Source organism: Plasmodium inui, assembly GCF_000524495.1.
Source record: "Plasmodium inui San Antonio 1 unplaced genomic scaffold supercont1.16, whole genome shotgun sequence".
Classification (NCBI taxonomy): domain Eukaryota; phylum Apicomplexa; class Aconoidasida; order Haemosporida; family Plasmodiidae; genus Plasmodium; species Plasmodium inui.
In genome coordinates this window covers 456,975-472,913 of record NW_008481850.1, presented here as the reverse complement: position 1 = coordinate 472,913, position 15,939 = coordinate 456,975, and the positions used below count along the sequence as shown (strand labels likewise).

Sequence of the window (15,939 nt, the reverse complement as noted above, 5' to 3'; positions counted from 1 at the left end):
ACCCACCCACACACACACACCCTAGTTCACTCCTCACTGAAGGGGGAGTGAATCACTCCCGAGATGCACATGACTTCACCGTAGCAAATGTTCCCAGAAAAGGGCTTATTTCGTATAATCGCTGGAAGTAGTCGTTTGTAAGCGGAAAAACGCTTCTACGGAATGGAACGCCGGTGTGCACTTGGTTTCAGCTTATCAGACGCGTGCGATGGAGTGTTTTCAGAAGGCTTCTTAACGGCGTAAAGCAAGTTAAAATGCAAAAAAAAAAACTCACTGTTATGACAAATGGGTCGCGAAATGGAAGCATCTCCGTGGTCAACACAAAAACGGGTGGAAGCTAACAGATTTGTGGAAAAATGCTCCACGTGAGCTGGAGTCTCCTGTGCAGGGGAGGCAGCACTTTTTTATTATCTTTTCTTTTTTCTTTTCTTTTATTTTCCTTTATTTTCTTTTCCTTTTCTTTCTTTTCTTTTTTTCTCTTTATTTTATTCTTTTCTCTCTTATTTTTTCCCTCACTGCGGCAACTCCCACTTGATCGGCGCCATGCCGTTGCGCGTGAGAATCTCATTGCACTTGTTAAAATGGTCGCAGTTGGCAAAGTGCCTCACACTCAAGGGGGATGGGTGTCCCGCCTTTAAAATAAAATGCTTCTTCGTGTCGATTTTGGAGCATTTTTTTATGGCAAAGTTGCCCCATAGCATGAAGATAATCTTCTCCTTTTTCTCATTTATGATGTTTATGACTTTATCGGTGAAGGTTTCCCATCCGTAATTTTTGTGTGAAGCGGGTTTGTTCTCCTCGACCGTTAGAGAAGTGTTTAGTAGGAACACCCCTTGCTCTGCCCAACTAATTAAGTCTCCATGATTACTAGTCTGTTTTATTTCTTTTAAAACGTTTTTCAGACTTGGTGGGATTTTAATACCAACGGGTACAGAGAAGCACAAACCCATGGCTTGGCCCTTCTGATGGTAGGGATCCTGACCTACAATCACTACTTTTATATTTGATAGGGGTGTTTTTAAGAAGGCATTAAACACTAGCCGAGATGGGGGGTATATCACTTTCGTTTTTCTCTCCTCCTTTATCTTCACATACATTTTTTGAAAATAACTTTTTCGTAACTCGTCTTTTAAGTGCTCGTACCATTCTGCGTGCATTAGGTTTTTTATTTCTTCGGCGTATGGGTAGGTGGCTGGCTCCGCAGCGGTTGTTTCCTTCAAGGTGACTACATCCGCCGTGCTTGTCGCCTTATTACCGGCTACTACCTGCTCCACGTTTGCTGTCTCCTTCAAGGTAGCAGCGTCTGCCGCGTCTGTCGCCTTATTACTGGCTACCCTCTCCCCCACGTTTGCTGTCTCCTTTAAGGAAGCCACATCTTCCCTGTTTACCCCCCCCTTAACTGCGGAGCCCTCATTGAGAGCTGCTCCAACCCCCATAGCGTCGTCTATCTTCCTTCTTTTGCCATCATTATCTGCCCCCTCCAACTCCTCAACACAAGTACTCGTAACGGAATCGTACGAATTATTCGTCTCACCCCCATTACTCGGAATTATGCTTCTTTTTCTTTTAACAGGAAAAAAATTGTCAATTGTTTTTTGAACTTTTATTTTATTCATTTGGACGGGCCATTAAAATGGGGATCACAAAAGAGATAAATCTTGAGTCAATTTTTGAAAAAAAAAAAAAAATTAATCGTCTTGGCGACAAATTGGGGAATATGAAAATGGGAATATTTAAAAAAAAAAGTTAGACACATAAGGAGACTGTCAAAAAAAAATCACCAACTTGACAAATTCGTACAAAAAAAAAAAAGTGAAAAAAAGTGGAGATACTACCACAACGAGGGAATAATTAAAAAGGGGGGAAAAAAAGTCTTATAAAATACGGAGGGGGGGCGAAAAAAAAGTTATGACTGCTAATTTTTTCTGAGTGCCTCTTTGCTTTTTTTTTTTTTTTTTACGTGGTCCATTCAAATACGGAGGCCCTTCCTTCTCACTTCATAGTGGCGACAGGAGAACGTACGTATGATTCGAGAAGACTGGGAGTTTAGGGAGAAATAGTTATACGCTAAGAAGGATTAGTGGAGCATTTCTCAATTAAGAAGGGGATTGAAGAGGGGGGAGGAGGAGGGACATGCAAAGGTGTGTCCCCCGCAGCATTGTGCTATGTGTTACCCTTATCTTAATTTTTTCATTTTCGTTACGCAGTAGGAGATGAATCAAAAGTGAAACTTCCTGAAGTCCCACCTCATAATGTATGTCTCTTTCTATGCATTCATTTACATGGAAGTTTCTTTCCCCTTTCTTTTCATTTTGCAAAGCGGGGAATTATAAAGCTAAAGGAATTGTAACGAAATTGCTAATCGAATGGTCAAAAAAAAAAAAAAAAAAAAAAAAAAACGAATCCATCTGCTATTATTTCCCTTTTGCACATTCTTTTTCCGATGAGTGTAAAACCGCAGAGCAGGCGCAGAAAGTTGCCCAAAAAGAAATGTGTGAACCTTTCACTTTTTCAATAAAAATGAAGGAGGTGATACACGCAAACGGCTAATGCCGAATGGAAATTTATTCATGTGGTTTTGTGGCATTTCGATTCAGAGACGTGCAAAAATGTAGCACATACTTTCGCCTGGTCGCTCGGAAAACCGTTGCGCTTAAGCCTCTGCTTCTTTTATCCTTTCTTTCCTTCCCGTTTGCTCCCGTTTATTCCCTATTGTTCCCTTTGCTTATTTCTTTAATGTTGGGACGCACAGTTGCGAAAGGGTGAAATAGTCTCTAACGGTTTTTCGCACATCTAAATGGCTTCGCGGCGTAGTGTACTATCGAGGTGATCTTTCGAAATATATCCCGATGTGTGACTACTTACCCCATTTGTAGCATGGCCATGCAGTTTTTTTTTTTTAAATGAATCACTTCTGTTGAAAAGGCGTGAAGAGCGGCACACCCGTACGTGATGACGTTTTGTTTCTGCTTCTCCCTGTTTTGTAACCCCCCTGCGTGGTTCCAAAAAGGCGTCAAAAAAATAGTTGGTCCTACGCGTGGCTCTATCGAATGCATTTCCGCGCACATCACTGTGGAAAGTCCTGTAGACGCGCGAAATGTTTCCAAATGGGATGCTGCAGCCCCCAGTTGGGGGAGTATGTATATGTGCATGTATACATACGTACGTACATATGTACACCACTTTGACCCGTGTATATTCTCAGAATATTGCGAATTTGAGTTGCCATTTTTGAAACTGCTTGAGGGGGACGAATATGAATTGTACACTTTTCACGATTTTGCCAAACAGCCATTGAGGCAGCCGTGTCATTTTTTTTTTTTTTTTCCACCCATTTTTTTACGCAATTAAATTTCACGTGCGTCAAAATTGTCTGACCTCTTAATACACCTTTTAACTGTTGTAAAACCGAATTTTTCTTTTTTCTTTTCCCATTTCGCATGTAAACCGTTAAAAAGCATTTCAAAGTTGGAATAAACCTCTGCTTGATTATGTCAAAATGGGTCTTTTAATTTTTTTCACAGACATGACACAGTTGTTTTAATTTGTCCGGGTGCGTCCGCATTGAATCTGCGCCTCCTGCTCGGCAAAATGGAGTAATAGCGCAATTAAGAGAAGCAAAAAAAAAAAAAAAAATATGCGCACATTTGAAACCACTACACAACATTTGGTGTAATTCCCCCCCTGCGAAACGTCACTCCCCCTTCTTGTCCATCATTTTGATGCGGCATGGGTCCAACCACGCTACGCAAACATCTGGCGAATACGTTTGCACACGCGTACCTTTTGTTGCGCCATTCTTTGTTAGGGAAAATGCGTTTTTTGATGTCCATCGCCCTCTACATAATGCCCCAAGAAAAACTCCTCGGCTGAGTCTGCCCCAATGGGAAACGCAGTCTATTCCGAAAGCGCCTCTTCGTACGCCCCTCGCCAGCGTAGTGAAGAAAATGGGGATAATGAAAAGGCCAAGCATGCTGGCAGTGACAATGTGAGGAAGAAACACGCATCAGGCTGTACGACCAATGGAAAGGCCCGCAAATATCGCGAAAATAACAAGAGCGATCTGGAATTTTGGAAGACAAAAAATAGAGCAAAGAGATACAAACCAAGCAAATGTTTACTACGAAATTGTACCTTTTCAGTAAATTACAAAATTAACAATACTTTTTTTCCCCTCATATTGGAACTAAGAAATGAACCTCAGTGTAAGATAGTAATTGTGGGGGAACGCAGAAACACCATTGTTAAGGAAATATTAATTAAAGACATTCAAGCTATTGAAAGCTCTATTGACACCATAGACATTTTTTTAAAAGTAAATGACGACTATACAGAAGAGAATAAATTGACTTTATGCAGCTTCGTGGTGAAAAATAATGAAGAAAAGGCTGCCTTCATCCATAACATAAAAATGTTATACGGATTGGACGTAGTAGAATATGGGACATTAAAATATAACAAAATCAACACGGAAGAAATTGAGGAGAAATATGTCTACGATAATAATATCCTGAGTAAAGAAAACAAAACTAACATTCAATCGCTGCTTGACGATATTAATAATAATCTGTACAGAAATAGGGAACTTTTTGAAGAAGATCTCATCTTGGACCAGAAGAAACTGAACCAGTTGGAAAAGGAAACATTACATTTGGGACAAGTACATAATCCGATAATCATCCTGGGAGATATGCAAGACGGGGATGTTATAAAAGTCAAAGAATTAAATTCCATGCAACAGAGGGATGTTAAAAAAAAGGAAAATCTGTCTTACGATGATTTTACCCTTATTGAATGGTTTCTCTCGAAAAAAGTGGGATCCCACACCAACTTTAGAGAGCACTCAATCCATTGTGGTAGCCATTTTTTGATCAAGTCTTACATGATAGGTTATTTTGTCAAAGCTAAAGTTTCCAAAAATGTCTACATTAATGGGAAAAAAACCTTCGTTACTTCTTATAGTGTAAAAGGGCCAGTTACCATCAATGACAACACCGCAAAACAGGTGCTAAAGCATTTGTCCAACGTGAGCGAATCGATAGAAGTGTATCTTGCACCCTCCGATATTTATAATATTTTCTTTTCTATCATGGAACCGAGGATTAAGAAGCTACTGGGTTTATTCATCTTTTACCCTGCTCACATTTTCATCATGCGGAAGGGTCTGCGATTCGCTATTACGCTCAACGGGGAAAGTTACTCCGTAGATTATTTGTGGGACGCCTTCTATTTAACTAAAAAGGACATTTTGTTCGATAAGCCCGCAGATTTTGTTCCCACGTATATGGACACCTCTGACATTCACTTGTATTTCGTAACGGCCAGGTGAGGAGGGGGTGATATCGGAAAAGGGAGAACTCACGGAAGGGCTCCATCCCCCGGCCAATTTGTCTTATCCGGCCTGTGCCTATATATTGTTAACGTTTTTTCTTGGCAATGCTTTGTTCGCGCTGACCACATATTTTTTTTCATTTTTTCCCCCCCCTCATTTAGTCTCCATGGGGAAAGGATAAAATCTGTAATACGAGCCAACTCGTGCGACGACAAAGACGTGATCTATGCGACGTTTTTTTTTTGCAAGTATCGGAAGGGGCTGCAGGTTAGGCATGGAGCGATGCGGAACAAGGGGGCGAGACATGCGCGCGGAGGTACGAGCATATATGTGTCCCCCGTCCTTGCCACTTTCGAGACTTCCCCTCTTTTTTTTTTTTTTTTTTTTTACGCTACCTCATTTGTTCCCCCCTATACCTTTCCAACCTGCAGTCGTTAGACGAATTCATGCGTGACGCCCTCGCAGGGTCATACAACAGTCTTAAAAAAAAATTCCAGAACATGTTCGTGCAGCTAAAAGGGGAGAACTTACAACAAATCCGATTGTTGAACGTGTACAAATAGGGTGCACGTTTTGTCGAAAGGAGATGTAGGTTTACGGGAGCCGTCTGTTCACGCATCAATACGTGGGTTTACAACGATACGTTTGGTACGCCAATGGAATTATTCACGTGACGTAAGCCTTATTTTGCCTATCTACGCTGGAAAATTTCTTTTCAACTCCTTTAAATTGTGAGAGGGTAAGAAAAAATTGCAATCCTGCATTAACGTAATTTTTTTTTTTTTACAACAAATTGGCCATTTCAGGAAGAAAAAAAAATTTTCTTCCTACTTCATTGCGCAGATATTTTTTGCACTTGGTTTCGTGCTTTTTTCCACGTCATTTCCACCACCCTTTGCATCCTCTGCTGCGCCATAACCCTGTCTCGCTTTTTTCTCCGTTACATGTGATGCTCCCTTCCACCATGTTTTCTTCTCCTTCAACCCGCACAAAAATCTTTAGCGCCCCATCTTGCATGCTAATTTGCATTATATAAATATGTATATATATATATATTTGTTTGTTTGTTTTTTTTTTTTTTTCATCGACGGCGCGACGTAATTAACTACGTTTACGTAAAACGACCCCTCATTGGCAGAAGAAAACAACGGCATAAACAGTCCCTTTTTTTTTTCTTCTTTCATTTTTCTTAACAAGTTTGGTACGAATTTTTCCCAAATCGAATTCCTTCAACGCGTTTCGATGAATAGTCCTTCCTAACTTTGTTGGAACCCCTGACTCCCATCAAATACAAAATGGAAGAAAAAAATTATTACGAAGATATGAGAACTATGACGCACGCGACATTTTGCTTCGAGAATGAAGATCATACTTTAGGTAAATCATCAAAGCCTGGTGCACAGCGGCCGGGTTGGTCTCAAAAAAAAAAAAAAAAAAAAAAAAAAAAAAATTGAAAAAGACTCCTGACGGTTTGCGCATCTTGTGGAGGACAAACTTCTTTCCGGTTCTCCTTTCGAACGACGCGTCTAAATGACGCGCTACCAAAGCGGACTCCTCCCTCTGCATAAATAACTTCTTGTGTATAGTGGCTTATACGTCTACGATACGGCGCATGTTGGGGGAGGCACAAAAAGTTTAGCAGAAATTGTGGTAATGGTGGTGGTAATGATGGGCTATGCATGGGACATAATTTAACTAATAGGCTTCTCCCAGTGGCGTATCAAACATTTACCTGACGGGCACGTGGGACCCACCCGTATAAGTACATACATGCCAAGTGTTTTTTTTTCTTTTTTTTTCATATTCGTTTCCTCCCGCTGCTACTTTTTAAAGTATACCGATTAAAGCACATTTTGATAATTTTCTTTTTTTTTTTTCCTAACACAGGCAACTGTTTACGTTGCATTTTGCTGCAAAAGGAGGGAGTGGAATTCGCGGGGTACACCGTGCCGCATCCTACGCAAGCGGAAATTAACCTGAGAATTCAGACAACGGGTAAAAATGGGAGGAGTGTCTGCGTCAGGGGTTTCCCTGCCCCCTTGCCAAGCGGGTGTATATGTATGTATTTAATAGGCACCATATTTCGTGTATCCCCTTTCATATGTTTCTCCATTTCTTGTACTTTTTTTTTTCCCCCTCCCTTTGAACTTCCCCATTCAGGCGAACCGGCCATAAACATTCTGAAGGATTCCCTAGACGACCTGTCCAACATTTGTGACATCATGTTGAACAAGTTTGATTCCGTGGTAAAACGAGTTTATTAATTTATTTAAAAATGTCTTGTCCTGCCTTTCCCTTATTTTATATGTTTACGTATTTAGCCCATTAATGGGTACCCTTCCACCCCTGTTATGTTTCATCCCGTTTTTTTTCTTTTTTTTTTGTGTTAATGTATGTGCAAAATGCTTTAAAAAAAAAAAAGAAAAAACTCCTAATTTATAAAAGTAGAATTTTCAAATTTGTGAAAGCAAAATCTTCATTTCGCTTTTATCATCAATTTGTAGAGAACAAAAATTGTTCTTTGCAATTTTATTGAAATTTTATTTTATTTTTTTTTTGTAAAAATTTAGCCGAAATGGGGACTATAAAAAAAGGAGGACTTTCCCTGTAACAACTATAAGGATACCAACACGCGGTAGAACAAAATGGCGGAACGTCTGTCCGTGAACAGGTGCCCCCTCCAATTCGGGGAGAATTAACTGATGCTCGCTCCTTTCCCACTTGTCATTTTAAAGAACGGATAACAAATGTGCTGAACGGGAAAATATAACAATTTGGGGGAGAGGATGCGATTAAAAAGAGAAGCATTTTTCTCTCCCTTCCTGCGCTACATGCGATTGTTTACATGTGGTGAAAAAAACGAAAAAGACAATCAATCCATGGGAACAGAGGTGTTACTTGCTCTTTTGATAGAGGTCGCCGAAAATGGGGTCGGCTCCTTTGCTTTCCACCCAAAAAAGCAGATGACCCAAATAATGCCCTCACAAATGGACCAATTGGAAAAAAATAGAGAACTTCAAAACTGTTCAGGCGAATTACACTTTTGACGCCCAGGTGGCGGGGGTCGACGCATAAGTTTAAGGAGAGGATTAAAAGAGAGGAACATAAATGTTCAAATGGAAAGATAAGGAAATGGGTTAGGAAAAATTCTTCGCAATGAGAAAACCGATCACGTGGCTGATCAAGCATCTGTCAAAATTGGTGTCACAACCCGTTCAGCAGGAAAGCAGATATGATGTCCGCGGGGGCCATTTATGCAGTAGCTCCGTTTATTCAACTCCTTTCCCCACTTCGACACATGTGAACTTTTGGGCCAAAGGGGGCGCGGTGTATCCCGCCGGCGTATGCAGTTAGAGGTGTGCCCACGTGTGTATGAAACAGTCACGAATTGTCACGAACAGTGAGGAATTATCACGAATTGTGACAAATTGTGACAAATTGTAACAAATTGTGACAATTTTGTGACAAAATTGTGACCAATGTGTTCATCCCCTTGCGGCGAGTACCTGTTTACGTACGCGTAGTGAAACAGTGCGCACGAGGGAGAAAACAAAAAAAGAGAAAAAATAAAAAAAATGAAAAAATGGGAAAAAGGTGAAAAGGGAAAAGAAACGAAAAAAGGGATAAAAAAAAATATATACATATGTATGTCATACATCTGTGCACGCCAAGAAGCATCGCGGAAGGCTTACCTTCTAAATCCAAATTACACCAACTTTTAGTTATTCTTTTTTAGGGCTTCCCCACTTAAAAAGCGTAATGGTAGAAAAAAAAAAAAAAATTACAGCACGAATGAGTGCTCTGCGTGAAGGGGTTCTTTTGATGAGAAAGATCTTCCACTAGTATAGAATTCATGCAAAAGGGGTGAGGTGTATAAATATGGCAAAAGGTGTGTTAACTGAAAACGTATCAAATATGAATGCTTTGCACGAGGCTGCAAATTGTTAGGTTTCATAAAAGTGTCGTCAAAACGGGTTAACATTTTGCGTCCCTTTTTTGGGGGGGATGACTTGGGGGATGGTTTCTTAATCATTGCTGTGTCATTATTTTTTTGCATACCTCCCTTTCGTCCCATTTTGAGCGCACCTTTTGGGGACTTTTTTGCTCATAATTTGTGTTCACTTTTGTGGTAATTTTTTTTGCGTACCATTTTGCGCCATTTTTGCGTCCCATTTAGCATCAATTTTCGCGCCACTGTGCCTGCACCTTCCCCCCTTGGTGAATGCACATAAAAACAAGATGAAACACGCAAAGAGCAACAAAGAAAAAGAAAAAAATAAAAACGAAACGTACTGAATTAGTGAAACATAATGAAACCAAACAAAACACAACGTAACGCAACGAAAAATCTTGCCAAAAAAGGAATGTGAAAAAAAAACAGTTAAAAAGGAATTAAAAAAGGAATTAATAAACCAATTAAAAAACGAATTAAAAAACCTACGTCACACAGATTTCTTAAGCAGATATATAGGACCTACGCTTGCGAGAACGAACTTTTTTTTTTAACCAATTGTAGAGATAAATTTGAATCACTTATATACTTTTATCCTACATTATGCATTAGATACATCTGTAAGATACATTCCTATGGGAATTTTTAAGTTTGTGTATTTATTTCTTTTGATTAACTGAGAATAATAAAGTCAAGTTACTGTTCACCTTAAGAGCGTGTATTATATACCTGCGGCTGCTTTATCAGCGGGGGAGGGACACCTGTATTTATGATGAAAGTTGCGCGACTGAGGATTGCCCGGCGCGATCGCTATGCATGCATCAGGTACATATAGGGCATAGCAAAGTTATACACATAACGTGTGTACATAATACATGCCAACAACATACAGGTATATTTACATTTACATGGGTGTATGCCTTGTTCATGAGTATCACACGCACATGTAATGCCTACCCACTCGCCTACTCCATGTGCCAGTTAACATGCGCCTCTCCAGGAACCAATGCTGAGCACACATTGAACTCTCCAGGGAGGCATACACATGTGTATAGGAGCACCCGTATATGTGAACACACGTATGTAGGAGCACACCTGTATGTGAACACACCTGTATTTGAACACACGTGCACATTTACACACCTGCGTGTACGCGGCCAACTCGTTACACTTCCATGTGGTTATGCACACATATACGTATGAACCCACACGTGCATTCATTTTTCTCCCCTCCATCCCCCTACATTCAAATCCCCGTAGCTTAGCCTTTTTTTTTAGTCACGTACATTTTTTATTCATTATTTTTTATTTATTCTTCTTTATTCATTTTTCTTCTTATTTATTGTTTTTTATTTATTATTCTTTATTTATTATTTATTGTTTATTACTTATTACTTTTTATTTTTTATTTATTACTTTTTATTTTTTATTATTTCACTTTTTTTTTTTACTTACACCTCCCCTATTTGCCTCTAAGGATTTTACGTCCAATCGATTCATATAACGCATATACAATACCACATGGACTCGACCAGTGCCCACTTCGCATCTTCCAACTCGTCCATTAATCAGTTGCAAAGAGCAGTTTCCTCCTATTCATATTTGAAAATTTACACAACAAAGAAGTTCTACTTATCATTGAATACGCTTATATCACACATTTTATTTATTTATTTCTTTATTTTTTATATCCCTCCTCATTTTTAGTCTCCTTCATCGTCAGCACACATCGTTCGTGACAATCGGGCGCATGGAAAAAAAAAAAAAAAAAATAAAAATCCACGTATACATAATATATAATTACATATGCATACGTGAGCGCACCTTTTGCTGCATGAAGGGCAAGTGAGGGAGCAACGGCTGCAGTTTATTTTTCTGTTTCCTTTGTCTGCTGCTTTGGACCTCTAGTCTTTTGTTCGCTACCCTTAGCGGCGCTGCCCTTTGGCGACGCTGCTCTTTTTGCGACGCTGCTCTTTTGCGTCGCTGCTGTTTTTAACGTCCTTCATTTTTTATGTTTCATTTTTTATGTTTCATTTTTTATGTTTCATTTTTTGTGTCTTCATTTTTTATGTTTCATTTTTTATGTTTTCATTTTTTCGGTTCGTCTGTGTTTCTGTTTCCCCCCCACAGCACGTTTTATTTTTTTTTTTTTTTTATCCCTTTTAAATTCATAGGAAAAAAATAAAATAAGCCTTTGTTTTATCGCCTCTTTGAAATTGCAGCTGCAGTTGCGCAGGAATCCACGGATGCGTGTGCGAGGCCTTTATACAACCTTTGCACAGCATTTGCGCTGCACCTGCGCCAGCCTTTACTTCATAACCTAGCGTGCATTTAACCGCCCATTTGCGGCATAATAAATTTCGTTGCGTCTCCCTCTTGAACGCCACCCCACGCCACCAGCGCGGCAGTTAATAAAAAAAAAAAAAAAAAAAAGAACACTCCCCCTTCTCTCCTATTTATTTTATTTTCATTTGTGAATTCATCGTTGCCTACAAATGCAAATTTGTCACCTTTTGGGGTGTGCGCGCCAGGCCGAGCGAGTTCGCACCGTTAGCGAAGCGGTACAGTGCTCGGCACATTTTCGAAATCTGCACAGCGGCAAAATACTTTTAAAACCCAGGCACACCCATTCAGCATTATTGGATGCTACCGAAAAGTGATATAGCAAGGCAGGCAGAGCCAACCAGTAGGGAAACGCCCCCAACTAACAACCACACCCAGTTACTTCCTCTAACTATCTTTCGCCTGATCCAGTACAAGTCTCTAACTATCTATCGCCTGATCCAGTAGCAGCCGCTAACTATCTATCGCCTGATCCAGTAGCAGCCGCTAACTATCTATCGCCTGATCCAGTAGCAGCCGCTAACTATCTATTCCCCCTCCAAGTAACCATCGCTAAATACCCATCGCCTCCCCCAGTAATCGCCGCTAACTACCTACTGCCCCCCCCCATAATGGAAGAAAACAATCAGGGCGAGAAGAAGAACAAGGGGACGAGCCAGTTGTGCTTCGTGAAAATGCTTGTGAACAACCTCGTTGCAGGATCAGTCATAGGGAAAAACGGATCCATAATAACAAGCATAGAAAACAAAACAGGATGCAGCCTGAAACTATCCCCCACGAACTCGTATTTCCCCAATACACAGGAAAGAGTACTTGTCTTGTGTGGAAAGCAGGAGCAGATAAATAACGCCCTACTGATAATCCTTGATAAAATACGCCAAATAACGACTCAGAATTTTCAAGACAAGCAGAATATGAATGCAGCTCCAAAGTACACCTGTCGAATCGTAGTACCCAAATCAGCAGTTAGTGCAATTATAGGTAAAGGTGGTCAGCAAATAAAACAACTTCAAGACACTACGGGAGCTAAGATTCAGATATCCAGTCGAGAGGATGGATTAAACGAACGCATCATATCAATCATAGGACCATTCGAATCCATTAGCGATACAGCTATAAAAGTTACTAACTCCATTCAAAATGACCCGAATTTGAAAGACCTCTTAAACGTTATATATAGTAAAGATGGAAACATCAATGGTAGATCTCTGTCTCAAAATTTTGTAAATCAAGTTCCATTAAATGGGTATGTGGTACCACAGCAGTATGGTGTCTTCCAGCACGAACAGTACATGGATGTTAATATGATGAATTCACTAATGAGGCATAGTCGCGACTTGTTTAACTTACCTTGCGAAATTTCAATTCAAATTCCTGATGAATTTATCGGATCAGTTATCGGGAAGAATGGAGCTAGACTCACCAACATCATGAACAGTACAGGTGCGCAGATTAGGATAAGCAGAAAGGGCGAGTTAGTACCGGGGACTACTGACCGGAAAGTGAGAATTATGGGAACGGTTGCAGCGGTGCATGCGGCGCATGTGTTGTTGTTGCAGAGATTGGAGTCGGTCTACATGCAGCTGCGGACCATGCAGGTCAAGTGCGACGCGTGAGCGGGCTGAAAACAGGCGGAGTGAAAAAAAAACACAGAGTGAAATAAAAACAGAGTGAAACAAAAAACAGAGTGAAGAAAACAACAGAGTGAAAACTATGTTCAGAGGGACTTCTAATCACATTGCTGGTCATCACGCAGAAGACCCTTTTGCCTTTCCCTTTTTTTTTTTTATTTTTTTTCCATCAGTTCGCATGTAGCGTATACATATCACACCATCCACAGTGTACCATTCGCACCTGTCCTTATGCACCCCGCCCACTACCACGCACCAGCGCGCTTGAACCCCGGGGCTGTAGAATACTCCCTCACATATCTTCATACGTGGATGCATGTACACCATTTTTAGTCTTATTTGGTACAGGCGACACTTCCCATACACATGCCTTTTTACCAAGGGCCAGTCCACTTTGCAGTGTATAAATTACGGTCATGGCGTGTGCGCGCCTGTAGGTCTGTTAGTACGTACGTACAAATGTGTCCGTGTGTGCATACTTACACGTGCGCACACGGCTATGTATACTTATCTGTATCCATAGTTCACTTCTCCTCTCATCACTTCTTCTCCCCCGTCTTCTCTTTTCCTCTGCTCTTCTCTCATTTTCCCCTCCCCCGTTTTCATAATTATCAACACTCTATGTGTCTTTTTACATTCTTAAAAATGAACACCCATATTAAAAAAGGCATTGTTTCATATGAAAAGCCCACGTCTAATGCAATTTCCTAACGACACTTTTTTATTTATTGCCTCGTTGTACAAAGTGACCCCCCCTAAGTGTGTATCCAGTTGGAGGTTCACTCATCTAGAGGGGAGGTAAGCTTCTAATCCGAATGCCGCACCGTGTGTAGCTACATAAGATTGATTATATCTCTTCTCCGCAATGTAAAAGTCGACGGATGTTCATTCAAACCTTCCTATGTGTGTGCTAGTATGCCACCTAGACAGGACAATACCCCCTCTCCACACAGACCCCAGGTCAATGGAGAAATATCCAGGCAAAACCATCAGTTTGGGCTTCACTTTAAAATAGGCAACGATGGGAAACTTCCCTCCAAAAAAATGAAAAAAATAAAATTATTTTTTAAATGACCATGCAGCGGCACATATCCCATCCCGTATGCAAAAAGGAAGAAAGGGATCTAATATTTGAATTGGGTGTAAAAATTCCCCTCCGATTACGATCCACCATGCGACAATTCATTACTGCGTTAGGCAGCCAAGTGTGCTAACGTTTTCTTTCCATGAAGATCTTAAAGGGGCGCACCGTGGGGGTGTCATCAAGGCTATGCGGGAAGCGAGCCGGCATATGGGGCACAGCACGCAGAATTGCGCAGTAGGATGCATGCGGCTCATTGATAGGAGGGAAAATTTGTTAAAGAAAATGTAAAACGAAATGAAAAGAAGTAAAACCAAATCGTGATGGGTAAGGAGCTCCTATGTAAAGCATCACACTGCGGGAGACTCTCCGGGGGATCTATACAGAGCATCTCGAACTTGGCATGGGGGGAGTTTTGCAACAGGGCAGAGCCAGAAACAAACAGTGCATTGGCGAAAAAACAGACATAAGCATTTGTTGACGTTGCGAAGGGGCGTGGGTCCCCAGGGGAAGCACCCCTGATTGGTTAGTAGCTGCATGAGGCACTTTGCACGCGGCGTAACATTTTACACCTCCCCATCTGGTACGCGACAAGAGAGAGGCATATTTCATTTCCTCTAATGGGGGCGAATACCTAATCAGAGATGCATGCGTAGCGACATATTTCTTGCTCTTATTTTTCGCCGTTCTTGTCATTTTTTTTGTCATTTTTTTTTTCTCTCATTGTACTTCTTTCCACTTTGCTCTTTTCTCACCTCGCGTGTTCACACTTTTTATACCTTAGCCCAGCCCCACCTTACACCCCCTTTTTTTTAAGCCTCTCTGTTGTGTATTTCGTTTTTTTTTCACCCTATTTTTTTTGCTTTCCTTTACCTTTTTTGGCTTTTTTTTTGCACTCAACTTGAAAATGTTCAATTTTTTATTTTAATTTTATAAATTCGATTCTAACGGGTGATATATCCTTCACTTTTTTTATCATTCCTATTTCGAACCCTTACACCGGAAATGTTTTTTTTTCTTTTTTTTTTCATAATACCTTTCAAATTCACTGACTGAACGATTGTATTATCAAAACAATTGTTTTATTATTCACCTTTTTTTTTTTTTGAGTTCATCATTTTTTCCCTTTTTTCTTTCCGAACTGGGTGTTATTATGTGTGTTGGTCCTTTTGGCCCTTTTCACCTACGCTGGCTCATTCACACGTTCGCATGCTGTGACTGTGAAGTTCCTGTGGCGGGTTGCTCACGAGCCCGCAACGGTTCGTTCGTATGCGTGCCGGCAGGGATACGTGAAATACACAGTCCTACACATGCGTGTATTAGATCCCATGCGGGAGTAAAGATACATGTGCTCACAGAAGTATCACGTGCTCCTCGTTTCCCCTCCTGCGGTGTATGCCGAAGGCACCTAAGCGCCTTAATGTTTTTTTCCCTATACGGGATAGCAAAAAAGAGGCTCTTTGCCCCTTTCTCTTTTTTTCTGGCGTACATGATCAATCTGTGATATTTCTTAGCCCCTTCTCCGGCTTAAAGCATTTTTTTTCTGCAAAACGAGAAAAAATACATTACAAATGTGATTAAAGAAAAAAGGAAAAAAAAG

The 15,939-nt window shown here is 40.6% G+C and overlaps 4 protein-coding genes across 4 annotated transcripts; 3 read left to right on the top strand and 1 right to left on the bottom strand.

The window, feature by feature from the left end:
- Positions 1 to 512: 512 nt before the first annotated feature.
- Positions 513 to 1,616, bottom strand: C922_03704 (uracil-DNA glycosylase; the record flags this gene model as incomplete). Its single annotated transcript, XM_008819293.1, has 1 exon — positions 513 to 1,616. One exon carries the CDS (start codon positions 1,614 to 1,616, stop codon positions 513 to 515), a length of 1,104 nt encoding a protein of 367 aa, XP_008817515.1.
- Positions 1,617 to 3,883: 2,267 nt separating this feature from the next.
- On the top strand, positions 3,884 to 5,895 carry C922_03703 (hypothetical protein; the record flags this gene model as incomplete). The annotated part of the gene is made up of 3 exons (XM_008819292.1): positions 3,884 to 5,325; positions 5,494 to 5,599; positions 5,764 to 5,895. The coding sequence occupies 3 exons, from the start codon at positions 3,884 to 3,886 to the stop codon at positions 5,893 to 5,895; spliced, it is 1,680 nt and encodes a 559-aa protein (XP_008817514.1).
- A 732-nt stretch (positions 5,896 to 6,627) lies between these two features.
- C922_03702 (RNA polymerase Rpb3/Rpb11 dimerization domain-containing protein) lies at positions 6,628 to 7,596 on the top strand (the record flags this gene model as incomplete). Its single annotated transcript, XM_008819291.1, has 3 exons — positions 6,628 to 6,709; positions 7,220 to 7,327; positions 7,493 to 7,596. 3 exons carry the CDS (start codon positions 6,628 to 6,630, stop codon positions 7,594 to 7,596), a joined length of 294 nt encoding a protein of 97 aa, XP_008817513.1.
- A 4,642-nt stretch (positions 7,597 to 12,238) lies between these two features.
- On the top strand, positions 12,239 to 13,243 carry C922_03701 (hypothetical protein; the record flags this gene model as incomplete). The annotated part of the gene is made up of 1 exon (XM_008819290.1): positions 12,239 to 13,243. One exon carries the CDS (start codon positions 12,239 to 12,241, stop codon positions 13,241 to 13,243), a length of 1,005 nt encoding a protein of 334 aa, XP_008817512.1.
- Positions 13,244 to 15,939: the final 2,696 nt, after the last annotated feature.